Raw genomic sequence first — 17,524 nt, forward strand, 5'->3', positions numbered from 1 at the left:
CCCCAATGGAGCTGAACGAGAAAAAAAAAATATATATATTATATATATATATATATATATATATATTGATTTGCAACGAAAAAGTACCCCTTTAATGCAGTTTTCCTTTGGAGCCATTTTAATCTGCCTTTATTGAAATTGAAGTTTTATCAATACACGATTTTTTTTTTTTTTTTTAACATGGTGAGTTGGGTTTTGGTGTTTATCATGGCATAAGTGATTACCCACCATGGGCTTTTAGCCAATGTGTCTACTGTTAAAAACTGGTATTCAAATATACTTCAATAGAGTAACCACTTGACATACACAACAAGCCTAGTACTTTAAAAGTGTAAAATAGCTTTTATTGTGACAAAAACAAAAAATACGAGAACATAAAAGTTCTGTTGAATGCATTACCACCACTCCTCCAGATTAATACTAGGTAGAACTACCTTTCACAGTAATGGTTTGTCCATTATTCTTAGCAAAAAAAGCTGTGTACAGTAAGTTTCAGGATTGCCATAGATTCTCAATTTAATTTTCAATACTTTGATTAGGCTATGTTACTTGTTTTGATCTGAACCATTCTATTGTAGTTTCAACAGTAGATTTTGGGTCATTGTCCTGCTAAAAGCTTAACCTCTGTCCCAGTCTTAAGTGTTTGGCAGACTATCAGGTTTTCTTCAAGGCTTGTCCTATATTTGCCTCCTCCAATTCTGGCCAGTTTTTCCGTACTGTTCAAGAAAGGCATCCCCACAGCACAAGCGTACCACCATGTTTCACTTTGGGAGATTGTGTACTCAGGATGATGGACACTGTTTGGTTTCTGACACACACAGGGTAGATTTATCAAAACCTGAAAAGTTGCTGAGTTGCCCATAGCAACCAGATTGTTACTTTCATTTTTCAGAGAAAAAAAGATAAATAAATGGGAAACTCAGCAACTTTTCCTCTGGACAGATTTTGATAAATCTCCCGTACAGTGTTTTGCACAAAGGCCAAAGAGTTAAATTTTGGTCTTATCTGACCAGAGAACCTTCTTCCACATGTTTGCTGTCTCTCTCATGGCTTGTTGCAAACTCCAAACAAGATTTCTTGTAGCTCACTTTCAACAACAGCTGTTAATTGAGATAGGCTCCGAGTGAGAGACTGTGTGTGTCTTGTATACAGCTGTAATGCTTTCAATTGTGCAAATGCACAAAATTCCATTTTCAACACTGGCTTTCTTGTTGCCACTCTTCTATAAAGGCCAGATTTATGGAGTGCACAACTAGTAGCTGTCCAGTGGACTCATCAATACATATTGCACGTTCTCCATTTGAAGCTCATCTGTTAGTGGTTGAATCCTTTGCTAGGAAGTCACAAAGAGGAAGTCTGTAAAATTACTTAGCTAGTGGTTGAAGAGTTCTCGTTATCTATTTTACATGCCAGTTTTATTTCTTTGTGGTACTTAGGGCTCCTTGCTCGGTTCCATGTGTATTTTGATTGTTCTGCATTTAATTAGTTTCCTATGTTCGCCTTGACATTAACACTATGGATGGATTAAGTGGAAATCATTTATTAGTATTTTCTCCTTTTTAGGACACTGGGCAGGGTGGGGTGGTTGGGCACATCTCTGTCTATTGGACTGCTTTTGTTTTGTAAGTCTCTGCTTTTGTATTTTTTTCCCCTCTGTGTATGCATAGAACAGTTAATATAAAAGGACTTTAAAAAAAAAAAAAAAAAATGTCCTTTGAACAGATTCACCTTTGCTGTTGATCTTTCCATCTCCTCCAGAGTTACCAGTTACCATTGGATGCTTCTGATTTGAGGATTATCCATGATTAAAATAGAACTGAAGATTTTTTAAAATACTCCACTCATTTAATTGAAGTTGAGTGTAGCGCTGTTCTGGAAGAAATCCGCTCTGTTTTTCTATTCCTGTAAAACCCATGTCACGATTCGGCTGGCTGGTGGTGGATCCTCTGTGCCAGAGAGGGATTGGCGTGGACCGTGTCGGTGGACCGGTTCTAAGTTGCTACTGGTATTCACCAGAGCCCGCCGCAAAGCGGGATGGTCTTGCAGCGGCCGTAACAACCAGGTCGTATCCACCGGCAACGGCTCAACCTCTCTGACTGCTGAGATAAGCGCGGTACAAGGGAGTAGACAAGAGCAAGGTCTGACGTAGCAGAAGGTCCGGGCAGGCAGCAAGGATCGTAGTCAGGGGCAACGGCAGGAGGTCTGGAACACAGGCTAGGAACACACAAGGAAACGCTTTCACTGGCACAATGGCAACAAGATCCGGCGAGGGAGTGCAGGGGAAGTGAGGTATAAGTAGGGAGTGCACAGGTGAGGATACTGATTAGGCCTGCTGCGCCAATCAGTGGCCCTTTAAATCACAGAGACCCGGCGCGCGCGCGCCCTAAGGAGCGGGGCCGCGCGCGCCGGGACAACACAGACGGGGAACGGGTCAGGTACGGGAGCCGAGATGCGCATTGCGAGCGGGCGCGTCCAGTATCGCGAATCGCATCCCGGCTGGGAGCAATATCGCAGCGCACCAGGGCAGTAGGTCTGACCGGGGCGCTGTGAATAAGAGAACGCTGCGAGCGCTCCGGGGAGGAGAGGGGACCCGGAGCGCTCGGCGTAACAACCCATAACATTTTCACCTTGCCTGAATTAACAGTTTGGGTGGATGGCCATATTCTTTGCCATAGTCATTCCATTATAATTCTTTTCATAATAACCTGTCAGGCCCAAGGCCTGATTATTAAGATCCTATATGTGTATTATAAATTATAACTGTGTGTGATGGATTATCCAAGACATGGGTGAGAGGTCATTCAGACGGTGTGTCCTTTTGTGTATTGCATTTTATTGGGGGTCTGGCTGTTTGTTTGTATCTCCTTTGAAGTCAGAGGCTCTTCTGAAGCAGCAGGATGTAAGGGCACTCTGGTCCCATCATATCATCAACCAGATTAGAGGGCCAGGAACAGAGATGCCCCCCTGGTGGGATCAGAGGGGAGGGGGGAATGGAGTCTCCCTCCAAAAAGGCAGATATATAATAGTTAACAATGCTAGACTCAGGGTGTTCAATGCTGTGCAACAAGATGACAAAACCATCCTAAGAACAGCTGGAACTCACTCTCATGGACTGCTATATCATCATGCTGTAAGAACTTCATTTTTGTTTTCTGAACTTGCCTTGCTAAACTCTTTCATATTTTTGTAACTGTGTGTCATTTGTTTATTTTTATGCATAGCACTATGATACCTTTTATCAGATTAAATGTTTAATTCATCCGCTCTGGTCTTTGATCTCTAAATATATGAGCTCACCTTTCTGAAGGCAGCTCTGGTGGAAACACGTTTATCTAAGGGTAAATTTGGTGACTTGCTGGGACTAGTAGTGGATACTCAGAGGTCTGGCGGCTTTAACCCTTGCACCATCACACTCTCTCTAATGTCTTGGCTGGACCGATAGGGTGTGATCGTGACACTAACCCTGCTTCATACTTTTCCAAAACTTTATCTCTGACCTGTTTTGTGAGCACCTTGGTCTTCATGCTGCTGTTTACTTATGTTTTCTAACAAACTTTAAGGCCTTCACAAAACAGGTGTACCGAGATTCAATTGCAGAAAGGTGGACCTTACTTACAAATTATGTGACATGTTAATGTGACTTGCGAAGTGAATTGGTACTGCCAAATGTTTGTTCAGTGTTTCACAGTAAAGGAGGTGAATATATATACACAACACTTCAGAATTTTATTTGTAAATAACTTGTAATGTTTGTTATCAGGACATATGAGCGCCCATACCTGGAGATGTCAGAGGGCACGAGGTATTTACCAGGCTTCTCGCTTCCAGGTGGGCGTGGTCTGAGGAAGCGCCAGGAGCCACGCAAAATGGCAATTACTACAGCTCCTTTTAAGCCGATCAGGTGTCCTGCTTTTGCTGATTTTATGCACAAAAAATAAAGATACTCCTCACTAGGATGAACCGAGTGCCCGTCTTCTTTATATTGTATTGTATATGAAGCGGTCAGTTGGGTAAAGTGGTAAATTATAAACACATCATTAATATCTATATCTATCCTCCTACTGATATAGATCAAATATGTTCTACATCTCGGTCACCTAAAAGAGCAATCTAAATTAATCATCTCAAACCCATATTTATACACACACTATGGTCAATTTAATAGTAAGTCAATAAAACCGTTAGTAGGTTTCTGGTATGATATAAATATGATGTTTTAAATATCTTTCTTTTCGAATTACTGTGTTTAGGGATAACTCTAGTATTTGCTTGAGTGTCCTTCTGAGTGTCCCCACCAAGAGAATAATCAGTGATTTTTTAAAAGAATTGCCTTTAAGAGTAGGGTCACACTGAGTATCGGCAGCATATTTCACGCTACGCAAATTTTGCAGCAGGAAATACGCCTAGCATTGTCCCATGAGCAGAGAGACAGGGTTACCCCGTGGCAGCACTGTGTGCACAGTGAGGTTTTAAAGCAGGGCACGAGTCATGGTCAAATTTTTTGCGGGCCCCCACCTCCAAACCTCACTGCACACACATGGTTGCAACAAAGTAACATGTGTCTTTTCATAGGAGAATACGCAGCATATTTCCCACTGAACAGCATATTTTGCTCAGCATGAAATAAACTGCATATATGCAATGTGTGATCCTAACCATAAAGATTATTTCAGTATAATAATTATTTCGATTTTGCTTGGGATGGTAAAATAAAACAAAAACAAGTGATACTGTCTTATCCAAGTCCCTTGCAGCTCCTCTTTCAGCGACTTAAGTTATGTTCACATAGCAGAATGTCCACATAGAAACTCTCTGTGCACACATTCTGCAGCCACCGGCATCACATGCCAGCGTTCAGATTGCAGAGTATGCAAAAAGTATGGACATGTTCATTCTTTGAGATCAGCGGAATTTCCACACCAGAAACATCTGGTGCAGAAATTCCGCCATGTGCACAGCGCAGCAGGATCCCACTGAAATAAATGGGACTCTGCAGCAGAATTTCTGTATGGAATTCTGCCGTGTGAACATAGCCTTACGATCCCCCTCACTCACCGCTTCTGAATGCCTATTCTTAAACCAGCACCAGTAAAACATTATATGTATTATACTCGAATACCCACTTAAGGATAATTGGAAGCATACCTCTCTAAAGTAAACATCAGCAGCAGTAAGATTGTGGGGGACTGAGCACATCCTCTTGTTCAGGGCAAGCTGTATAGCAGAGTTAACCAATTCCGGAAGCTTAGTGTGGTGGTTCTTGAGAATTATTGCAGCGGATAGTTTCTCTGCATGTTCACAAAGCAATAGACGAGTTGCCATGGTAGATCCTCTTACTTGAAAAGTGCTCAAACGATCAAATAGCCCAACCTGAGTTTAAAAGATGCAAAATCAAGTAAAAGAAAATTAGGACATTTCTCATCCATTTTTAAGCCAGCATCAATTATACTAATACATTTTTTGGACCATTGTTTTGAGACAGACAGGTGGCATGGCATGATCAGGAAGAAGGAGCTACAGGGAGACAGAGAATATGAGAAGCCACAAGTTTTTATTCATAAAAACATTTAGGCATATGCAGCAGTTTTCCCAAGGCAGTAAAATACCACAGTTAAAGGGGTACATTCTCTAGCAGTTCTATAAACCATGAATGGAGCAGAGGCATGCATGCCACTTCATTCAAAAAAATATGTATCTACCACATACAGACGTATATAAGGGCTTGTTTTTGAGCCATCAATCATACTTTGCTGTAGATTTTGTGGTAAAATGTTGTCATAACAAAGCCAGAAAATAATTATATGTGAAGCAATAAATTGTAAATTTTGGGGGCTTTTGTTTCTACGCAGCACACTTTAGAACACTTTATTCTGTATGTTCATAAAATACCCAATTTATATAGATTTTATTTTACTAAAAAAAAATAAAAATTATTGCTTTTTGTATGACAATTAGTATGCTTAAAATTGCCCTCTGATGACCCCTATAACTTTATTTTTTGTACACGGGGATGTGTGAGGACAAATTTCTTGGATTGTGATCTGTAGTTTTTATAAGTATTTTTGTTTTGGTGGGACTTTTTGATTGTACATCATAAAAAAATAATAATATATATATACATAAAGAATAAAGTGACCAAAAATAAGCAATTCTGGACTTTTTTTTTTACGTATACGAAATTGTCTGTGTGGTTTAATTAGGGTTATATTGTAAAAGTTTGGCCATTTTTGCACACGGTGATACCATTGCACAGCATTGATCAGTGTTATCGGTGCTCCATTGCTCCAAGCCGTCATGGCTTCTTGGAAAACTGGAGCGACGATCGGCTGGTGGGGAGACTAGTAAGGGCCCTCCCGCCGTCCTCTCAGCTGATCAGGATCCCGCGATTACAAAGCTGGTGTCCAGACCAGCCCTATTGAGTCGAGATATCTTTCTCACATTTTGCAATCAACTTTGTTGGCGGCATCAAAGGAGTTAATGCTGGACATCACCGTGAATGGTGATGTTCAACATTAGCCACTGTCCAACTATGACGCATCTCCTTAGAGCATGTCATAGAACAGGAGCGGGCACAGTGCATATATTTATGCCCTGTGTTCTTAAAAGGAAATCTGTCACTAGTGTCACCTGCACTAACCTGTCGGTACCAACATGTAGTGCTGATGACACTGACGACAACCAACTGTACTCACCTGGAAAATGGGCCTCGGTCAAAAGGCCAAAATAGGCAGCATCATTTACACCTTAAAAGGAAATCTGTCATCAGTGTCACCTGCACTAACCTGTTGGTACCGACAGCTAGTGCAGGTGACACTGATGACAACAATACTCACCTTGTCCCGGTCCGTGGCGGGGATCTTTGGTAATCAACGTTAGCTCCGCTCCGGGCACCAAGCTTGGGGCACGGGCAGAGCTTAGTGACACCATCGCTGCTGTTCTCTCACAGAGGGACCCAGCAGGGAGCAGCAGAGGTGATGTCACTAAGCTGGGTGCTTGGAGCGGAGCTAAACAGAAGATTACCGAAGATCCCCGCCACGGACAGGACAAGGTGAGTACCGTTGTCATCAGTTTCACCTGCACTGTCGGTACCGACAGGTTAGTACAGGTGACAGATTTCATTTAAGGTGTTAATGATGCTGCCTATTTTGGCCTTTTGACAGAGGCCCATTTTTCATATTTGACCTGCCTCACTTGAAGTACTAAAAATAATGCTTTTACTTATCAAAGTGATACTGAGGGGGCCGCCATGCCCCCTCCCAAAGACTTGCATTGAGGGGGCATGGTGTGACCGCACGAGGGAACCCGGCCGTGGCGCCACAACCCTCCGGCACCAGATGACAGGGGCAGCCCCCCCTGCAATAAGACATCTTATCCCCTATCCTTTGGGCTTTTGGAGCAAGGATTTGACTGGAATGGAAGTCAGGGGCCATGTCCATTTCACATGTCGGGGGAGAAAACCCCCCTACATGTGAAATTTTTTAAACTACACCCACCAAGAAACTTAAAAAGGGGTACACTGAACTTCTAAACACCAGGTGTTTGACAGATTTTTGGAACAGTGAGCCATGAAAATAAAAAATTGGATTTTTAACAAAGATCTGTCAAACACTTAGAGGGTGTAAATGTTCATTGCACGCCTTTTTATGTTCCTTGGGGGGGATTAGTTTCCAAAATTGTGTCACATTGGGGATTTTCACCGTTCAGGCACCATGGGGGATTAGTAAACCCGATAATGTACCCAACTTTAATTCCAGCAAAATTATCTCTCCATAAGCCCCCCTGCTGCTTCTTCCCTCCTGAGCCCTGTTGTGTCCCCACACAGCATGTGATGTGCACATATGGGATACTACCAGACATGGGAGCAATTGAGTCACAAATTTTGTGGTGCTTTTTTCTCCCTTAACACCTTGTAAAAATGAAAAAAATAGGGGTTACACTAGCATTTGAGTGTAAAAAATCAAATTTTTTATATTAACGACCCAATGTACAAAACACATGTGAGCTGTAAACACTCATTGTACCCCTCATTACATTCCTAGAGTGGTGTAGTTTCCAAAATGGTGTTACATGTGGTAGGTTTTTGCTGTTCCGGCACCATGGTGGCATTGTAAAGGCAATTTTCCAGACATCCCACACTTCAATTCCAGCCTAATCCTCTCTCCAAAAGCCCTATAGCGCTCTATCTTTTCTGAGTTCTGTTGTGCTCCCACACAGCACCTTACATTCACATATGGGGTATTTCCACACTAAGGAGAAATTGGGTTACAAATTTTGTGGGGAATTTTTTTCTACTTAGCCTTTGTGAAAATGAGAAAGTAGGGGTTACACCAGTATTTTAGATCTTTTACAATACTAAGTGTAACCCTGAATTTTTTATTTTCACAAGGGATAAAAGGAGAATTTGAGTTATAAACCCCCCCCCCCCCCCCCCAGAGTATAAAAATACCTCATGAGTGGACAAAAGGTGCTGTGAGGGCACACAACCCGGCCCAGGAGTGAGAGAACACCATTTAAATTTGAGGCCTTAAGTGCTGATTTATGCTGCAATGGCTGATAGTCGCAGCTGCTCTAACAAAATCTTAAGAAAACCTGGGCAAGTTACCCCAATTTTGAAACTACGGTCCTCAAAATTACATAGGGTGCATTGAGTATTTATACCACACAGGTGTTTGGGACAGTGGGCCAAGAAATTAGAAGCACTAAAATGCTTGTGTTACACCAAATTTTTCGTTTTCTCAAGGGGTAAAAGGGAGAAATAGCCCCCCAAAATTTGTAAGGCAATTTCTCCTGACAATGGAAATACCTCATATGGGGCCCAAAACTGTTGCCTGAAAATATGACAGGGCTCAAGAGGAAGAGAGCACTGTGCGCATTTGAGGCCTAACTTTGCAAGTAATAGTTGCAAAAATGAAAGGAAAATAAAAAAACGGGAACACCCAATATAGACCCCAATTACAAAAAGAACACCCACAGGGGCGCATGCGCGCAGCTTACGTGATAGCACTTCCCTGATGTGAGCTCCGTGCTGCTTGTGTCTTTTTAAGCCTCCTTAACCTCCCTAGCGGTACGATTCCGTCTGGAAATTTGTACCAAAAGCGGTACAATTTTTTGCATTGAAATTCCACATCTCCCCCCGTCACATTCCCCCTCCCTTGTCACATTTCCCCCCCCATATCACATTCCCCCCCTGTCACATTCCCCCCCCTTGTTGCATTCTCCCCCCCCCCCCTGTCACATTCATCCCCCCTGTCACATTCCCCCCTTGTTACATTCTCCCCCCCCCTTGTTACCTTCTCCCCCCCCCTTGTTACCTTCTCCCCCCTCCATGTTACATTCCACTCCCCCCGTCACATCCCCCCTTTGTCACATTCCTCCCCCCTGTCACATTCTCCCCTCTGTCACATTCCCCCCTATGTCACATTCCCCCCTATGTCACATCCCCCCCCCCCTGTCACATTCCCCCCCCCCCCTTGTCACATTCCCCCCCCCCTTGTTACATTCTCCCCTGTGTCACATTCCCCCCTTGTTACATTCTCCCCTGTGTCACATTCCCCCCTTGTTACATTCTCCCCTGTGTCACATTCCCCCCTTGTTACATTCTCCCCTGTGTCACATTCCCCCCTTGTCACCTTGTCATCTTCTTGTCCTGCAGTAACATACACTAGGTTTGCCGGCAGATTTCAAACCTAGTGTATTTGCTGCAGAACAAGTCCTTTCCCCTTCAGCCAATCACAGGCTTTACACCACTGCGGCCTGTGATTGGCTGAAAAGTGAAAGGTCCTGTAAGATGAATAGAGCAGTGAACAGAGCGCACGGAGGGGAACGACATCTGCAGGGACCGGGACTAGGTGAGCAAAAGGTTTTTTTATTTTCTTCCTTCTTACTTTTACACTTAGTTCAGGGTTTTCTACCAGGGGGCCTCCAGCTGTTGTGAAACTACTGCTCCCAGCATGCCCGGACAGCCTTTGGCTGTCCGGGCATGCTGAGAGTTGTAGTTTTGCAACATCTGGAGGCCCCCTGGTTGAGAAACACTGACTTTTAGTATATGTCTTTACCTGCTCTGGCCGGCCCCCGCAACGGGAGCCGACCCGAGCAGATAATCACATGTTTTCCCGTGGGCTGCATCACTACATCGCAAAAAGCAAAAATCGCGATTTGATTGCTTTTGCGATATACTGTGCAGCCCGCACAGCAACTCTGCAATTCTACCCCGAGCGTGACTCGGGGTTACCGCTTCTAGCAGCGAAAATTAACCCCGAGTCACACTCGGGAATACCGCTAGGCTGGTTAAGTGCCGATTTTTGTCCTGATCCGGTAGGAGGGGGGTCTCACGGCAATTTTAAGGCTCTTTCCCAGTCTATTCTGGAGTTGTTCTGGACAAGCACCTTGGCTAAGATAGCGGCCTCCTGCACTGACTCACCAACAGGCCTTTCTGAGGTGAAGGATCCCCCGAACAACTGTTCCAGACGTCCCTGTGAAAGACTTCACATACCAGATTCAGGAACTGGCCCACAGAGTCTCTGATATGGAGGCCAAACTAGGTGTTTTAGCGGACACAGCAGAGGATGATGGGGAGGACCTAGACGACCATGCTGCTCACCTCCATGAGCATGAACTGAAGATGAAGGACCTGGAGGACCGGTCCAAGTGTGCCAATACACTCATTTGAGGCCTGTCTGAATCAGAAATGGACCTAACCAAGACATACCTCTAGCACCTCAGCTGGAACCAGAAATACAACGATTTGATCATGTCCACAGGGCGCTTGCAAGGCCCCGGAATCCAGAACTTGCGAGGTACGTGACACATTGCTGAAAGCTACTAGAAATCTTCCTACCTTACCTGGCGTTCCTCCTACAGTTCATTTGTATTCAGACTTTGCTCTGTCCACATTGGCTTGTCGCAGAGACTTCCGACTGGTGGTCCTAGTGCTGCAGAGGGAACAAGTGAAGTACAGGTGGGGCTTCCCCTTTCCATTCATATTGCATCCGTGACCACGCACATCTTGTGCGCACTTAGAGAGGCTTGTGATGTCTTGCCTTGGTGGACACCTGGACCACTGTGATCGGCAAAGTTCGGAGAACAGAGGCCTGAAAGAAGACCCCCCTCCCCTCCCTGAAGGTGCTATATTCCGCCACCTGCATGATCTTGCTGTTCATTGAACTTTGCACACCTCCACATTCGTAACCTTGCTGGACTTTCTCCCCTCCCCCCTCGATTATCCTGGACTCTCCATTTGCTGCCCATCTCTCCATCCCATTCCCCCCTCTCAGGCCCTTTCCCATCATCTCGGGATCCTATAGACGGCTGTATTATGAGGGGCTTGGTGGCACCAGTTTTGTTTGACTTCCTCTGCAATTTTACACAGCATTCCCCCTTGCCCTTCTTTACGGACACATGGCCCTCATCCTGCGAGAAGCCTGCCAGTCTTGGATGGACTATGACCGCGTATGCTCCTTTGGAGCTTCCCTTCTGTGCTTCGTTTCTCCCGCCCAGCCACAGTTTCTTTGCAACTAGCCTTTTCTTTTTCTCCACCAACTTTTTCTCTCTTCTTCCCTACTCACTCTCTCCCCCTTCCTTGCTCTGCTACCTATTTTCTCTTCTCTGGCCCCCTTCTTCTGAGGGCTATTGCACCTCTGTCTTATCTCCCATGTTTAGACTTATATTGCAAGGTTTTAACTTGACTGAGAGGGATAAGGCCTTCCAGGACTACCAGCGCCTTAAACCGGATATCATCTGTATGCAAGAGTCCCATTTTACGATAACTAGCCACCCCACATTCTTTCATCGATCCTTTTCTAGAGCGTATGTGTCTTCCTTTACTAGCAAGTGCAGGGGAGTCCTGGTATTGTTGCACAACTCCCTTTCATTTGCTGTGACCGAGACTATTTAAAACCCAGATTGTCGCTATCTCATGCTGTTAGGAACCATGTATGATAAACGTATTTGGTGGATTCTTATGCACCCATTGATACTCTTTTTTTTTTCAAGGAAATGTGCTCCAGGCATGGCTCGCTGACCACCTATACTCTGCTATAGGCTTGTGATTTTAATTTTGTTTTTAATGGTAAGCTAGATCGTTCTAACACCGTTCAGTTTTGTAGGTCAGGGACTCAACAGCATTTGCTCTCCCTTTTGCTTTCTGATTATGTTCTTGCGGATGTTTGGAGGGAGCATAATGCCACTAGCCGAGACTATACCTATTATTCGCCCATTCAAACCCACTACACTAGGATAGATTGGGTCTTGACGAACTCTGCTTCCCTGCCCCAATTGCTATATGCTTGTCATGTTCCCCCCTCTTGGTCAGATCATGATGCAGTCTTGGCTGTTTTTGATTTCATGACCCCTCTCTCTGTCCCTTTTCTCTGGAGGCTCAACGAGTCTTTACTATGTAGAGGGTGAAAATGCAATTGGAAGCAGATGTCAATTTTTTTCTCATAATGCTACCGCAGACTCTTCCCCACAATGGGTGTGGTTGGTGCATAAGGCGAACGTCCGAGGGAGTTTGATCTCCACGGCGACTTGTCTTAAAAGGTGACCGAACTAGGGTGCAAGCCACCTTGGAGGCCAAGCTGGCTAGGTTGTCTTTTGCCCATCAGCAGGATCCTACTCCCTATCTATACAAGTCTATTGCTCCCACGAGGACACAGCTGGATGCTCTATTATTTATCAAGGTTGAAAAGGCGGTCAGATGGACAAGCACCACCTATTACAAATTGGCCAATAACCGGCTGCTGGCGGCTATGCTTAAGAAGACTTCTTCCTTCAACCGTGTGCACACTATCCAGCTCTCCGCACTTCCCACCCTGATCGAGTATATTCTGCTTTTTATTCCCTCTACTCCAACTTTATTCTTCTCCGCCCTCATCTTCTGACCCTGCTGATTCTCTCTCTGCTTTCCTTGCTTCCATCACTGTTCCCTCTTTTTCGGTTAAGGACTGTGAGTGTCTGAATGCCCCCTTCACTTGATGAGGTGGCGGTGGACAGTTTGGAATAAGGCAAGTCCCCTTGTCCTGATGGTTTTTCTGCGGCCTATTTTAAGAAATTTTCCGCTCTTCGGATCCGGCATCTTACTTCTTTCTTCAACTCTCTCGTCTAATTCCTCTCTTGCTCCTGAATTTCTTGATGCACTTATTACTGTTCATGATTTTTTCATGACCTGTTCCCATCAGACTGCCTGAGTTGGTATAATCCATTCTATTTCCTTTGCCTTTACATCTGACTGCTTGAATGTTGTGGGCCACTGCTTACTATGCCATGGTCTTGCAGTGCTGTTGACAAATTGAAGGTGGCTTGTTATGGCTGGTCTACATGAGCCTGATAGAACGCACAGTTGGTGCCTGCTTGTGTATTCTACAAGGCCCCCAACTTTTAGGATGTGTGTGGTGCCTAATGCCCCCCCCCCCCCCCCCCCCAGGCATGGTAGCCATTCATTCTGGAACATTTGAGGACATGCTGCATGACCAATGCTGATGTTTCTGGAAGGATAGCCTTGTAGCATGCCGTGTGTGGTGCAGTTTATAGTGGGAATGCGCATGGCTAGAGGATGTGACTTCTCACCTTCTCATGGCTGGAGCATGTGACTTCTCACCTTCTCATGGCTGGCAGAGACTTGTGGAGCCGAGGGGGCTTTAATGAACAGTTTTTTTTTTCCTCTAACAAGGGCTGTTTGTAATGTTTTGTTTTATATTGATGCAACCTTTCTACATTATTGATAGTAACCAGAGACTCTGCCTCCAGCTGCCTGCAAACACGAATAAACTTTTCTATGGTTATCCACAAAAAAAAAAAATTCTCTGAAGCACCACTCTCTTCCCGCTAACTTTGGACCTCTTTCTTTAATGTAGATTCTAAATTACTGACCTCCATTCATGCTTCTTGCCTTAACTCCTTAACGACAAAGGGCGTATATTTACGTCCTCCGCCGGCTCCCACGATATGCCACGGGGGTCACGCGGTGATATTGGGTCAGTCCCGGCAAACATCAACGGCCGGGACCCGCGGCTAATACAGGACATTACCAATCGCGGTGATGCCCTGTATTAACCCTTCAGATGCGGCGATCAAAGCTGACCGCCGTGTCTGAAGCGAAAGTGAAACTATCCCGGCTGCTCAGTCGGGCTGTTCGGGACCGCCGCGGCATCCCGAACAGCTTACAGGACACCGGGAGGGACCCTGTCACCCACCTGCCTCCTCGGTGTCCGATAGGCGAATGATGCTCCGTGCCTGAGATCCAGGCAGGAGCAGTCAAGCGCCGATAACACTGATCACAGGCGTGTTAATACATGCCAGTGATCTGTGTAAAAGATCAGTGTGTGTAATGTTATAAGCCCCTAGGGGGGCTATAACATTGCAAAAAAAAAAGCTAAAAAAAACATGTTCCTAAGATCATTTAACCCCTTCCCTAATAAGTTTGAATCACCCCCATTTTCCCATAAAAAAAATAAAACCGTGTACATAAAAATAAACATATGTGGTATCGCCGCGTGTGTAAATGTCCTCATGGTCAATGGCGTACACGTAAAAAAAATTTCAAAGTCCCCCCAAAAAGCGTATTTTTGGTCACTTTTTATACCATTAAAAAAATTAATAAACAGTGATCAAAAAGTCAGATCAAAACAAAAATGGTACCGATAAAAACTTCAGATCACGGCGCAAAAAATTAGCCTTCATACCGCCCTGATCGTGGAAAAATAAAAAAAGTTATAGGGGTCAGAAGAGGACATTTTTAAACATTTAAATTTTCCGGCATGTAGTTCTGATTTTTTTCCAGAAGTACGACAAAATTAAACCTATATAAGTAGGGTACCATTTAACCCCTTAAGGACACATGACACTCCTCTAACAACGGCCGGGACCCGAGGCTAATAGCGCGCGCCATTGATCGTGGTGCCGCACGCTATTAACCCTTTACACGCGGCCTTCAAAGTTGAACGCCGCGTCTAAAGTGAAACTGAAACCATGCTGGTTAACTCAGTGGGCTGTTCGGGATCGCCGCGGCAAAATCGCTTACAGGACAGTAGGAGGGTCCCTACCTGCCTCCTCTCTGTCCGATCGCAGAATGACTGCTCAGTGCCTGAGATCCAGGCATGTGCAGTCAAGCGGCAGAATCATCGATCACTGGTTTCTTATGAGAAACCAGTGATCAATGATAAAGATCAGTGTGTGCAGTGTTATAGGTCCCTATGGGAGCTATAACACTGCAAAAAAAAAAAAAAAAAAGTGAAAAAAAAAAGTAAATAAAGATCATTTAACCCCTTCCCTATTAAAAGTTTGAATCACCCCCCTTTTTCCATAAAAAAAAAACAAAAACAAAACAATGTACATAAAAACATATATGGTATCGCCGCGTGCGGAAATGTCCGAATGAAAAAATTTGTTAATTAAACCGCACGGTCAAAGGCGTGCGGGCAAAAAAATTCTAAAGTCCAAAATAGTGCATTTTTGGTCACTTTTTATATTATGAAAAAATGAATAAAACGATCAATAAGTCCTATCAATGCAAAAATGGTACCGCTAAAAACTTCAGATCACAGCGCAAAAAATGAGCCCTCACACCGCCCCATACGCAGAAAAAAAAAAAAGTTATAGGGGTCAGAAATGACAATTTTAAACGTATCAATTTTCCTGCTTGTAGTTATGATTTTTTCCAGAAGTACGACAAAATCAAACCTATATAAGTAGGGTATCATTTTAACCGTATGGACCTACAGAATAAATATCAGGTGTCATTGTTACCGAACGGAAGCCCCCAAAAGTTACGAAACTGCGTTTTTTTTTTCAATTTTGTCTCAACGATTTTTTTTTCCGTTTCACCGTAGATTTTTGGGCAAAATGACTGACGTCATTACAAAGAAGAATTGGTGGCGCAAAAAATAAGCCATCATATGGATTTTTAGGTGCAAAATTGAAAGAGTTATGATTTTTTAAAGGCAAGGAGCAAAAACCGAAAATGAAAAACGGAAAACCCCCCAGTCTTTAAGGGGTTAAACCATATGGACCTACAGAATAATGATAAGCTGTCATTTTTACCGGAATATGCACTGCGTAGAAATTGAAGCCCTCAAAAGTTACAAAATTGCATTTTTTCTTCGATTTTGTCGAATAATGATTTTTCCGTTTCACCGTGGATTTTTGGGTAAAATTACTAATGTCACTGCAAAGTAGAATTGGTGACGCAAAAAATAAGCCATAATATGGATTTTTAGGTAGGAAAGTGAAAGGGTTATGATTTTTAAAAGGTAAGGAGGAAAAGACGAAAATGCAAAAACTGAAAAACTGCGTCCTTAAGGGGTTAAAAGACTCGTCCCTTCTCTAGTTCACCTGGACCAGGTGGGGTTCATCCCAGGATGTCAGGCCAAACCTAACATTAGGAAAGATCTTGAATCTTATCCATTGGTCAACTCTACAACTATGCCACTGTTGGCATTAGGACACAGAGAAGGCCTTTGATACAGTGTCTTGGCTAAATGTATTTGCCATTTTATCTAAATTTGGTATCAGTGGGCCATTTGTTGGGATTCTACACCTTCTCTATTCCACTCCAAAAAGTTCTGAAACTCCCAACCACGTCCTAGTCACCCATCGCCATCAGGTGTGGTACGCGCCAGGGGTGCCCTCTCTCTCCAGTGCCTTTTGCTCTGGTGATGGAGCCCCTGGCTGCGTCCATTTGGGCACATGTGGATATTACTGGGGGTCATAGTGGCCTCTTCTGAGTATAAGGATAAACTTTTTGCAGACGACCTGTGGCTGACCCTAACTAACCCTCTGGTGTCCCTGCCCAATCTAACGCTATTGTTGGATGAGTTTGCTAGGCTGTCGGGTCTGCATGTAAATGTTGCTATATCTGAAGCTCTCTATTGCAATGTCCCCATCTCAGGTCAAGCGCCTTATCTATCTGAATTTTGGTTTTCGAGACTCCTCTACAGGCCTCCCTTACCTTGGGGTACAGCTTACAACATACCTCTGCTCTCTCTATGCTGCAAATTATCGACTATTTTATCGTTCCACTAAGGAGGACTTGAGAAAGAAAGAAATTGCCAAAATTCTTGGATAGGGAGGATACATGCGATCAGATTTTTTCTATTTCACTCCCTTCCAATTCCCGTTCCCAAGCGGGAGGTTTTTGCTTTCATTTTGAATCATAAACGTCCCCGTATTAATAGGCCTCTCTGTCCCACACTGTATTATTATGCTGCTAGGTTGGCGCAACTGGGCCAGCGGTGGGTAGGTCTTGAGGAGTCTCTAATATCTCCCTATTCTTACTCTGCTCTTACGTGATCCTCCTGTCCCCTTGCTTTTTTACTTCAGTCTTTGGTGTTACTTACCCTTCATGCTTTGTCTCTGATGCCTGGTCTACTTCAAGTTTTCTTTGCAATCTCCTGTTTCCTCCCTCCTGCCCTTTCTTTCGAATCCTTTTTTCAACCAGGCTTATTGTCTAGTCCTTTTCGTTTGTGGGTGGGGGCGAAACTCACCAGACTCACTGACTTGTTGGTGGGGAAAAAGGCTAATCTCTCTAGAC

At 44.1% G+C, this 17,524-nt stretch overlaps 1 protein-coding gene across 3 annotated transcripts in view; it reads right to left on the reverse strand.

Moving 5' to 3' along the window:
* The window catches only part of NUP133 (nucleoporin 133), a 397,333-nt gene that overhangs the window by 170,797 nt on the left and 209,012 nt on the right, over positions 1 to 17,524 (reverse strand). For all 3 annotated transcript variants that reach the window (XR_008891412.1, XM_056566853.1, XM_056566852.1), the window contains exon 15: positions 5,146 to 5,370. Coding sequence is in view for 2 of the 3 variants with exons in the window: in XM_056566853.1 (XP_056422828.1) it covers positions 5,146 to 5,370 (225 nt within the window). In the remaining variant the exon portion in view is untranslated. The remainder of the gene's footprint in view (positions 1 to 5,145; positions 5,371 to 17,524) is intronic.

This window comes from Hyla sarda, chromosome 3 (genome assembly GCF_029499605.1).
Source record: "Hyla sarda isolate aHylSar1 chromosome 3, aHylSar1.hap1, whole genome shotgun sequence".
NCBI lineage: Eukaryota > Metazoa > Chordata > Amphibia > Anura > Hylidae > Hyla > Hyla sarda.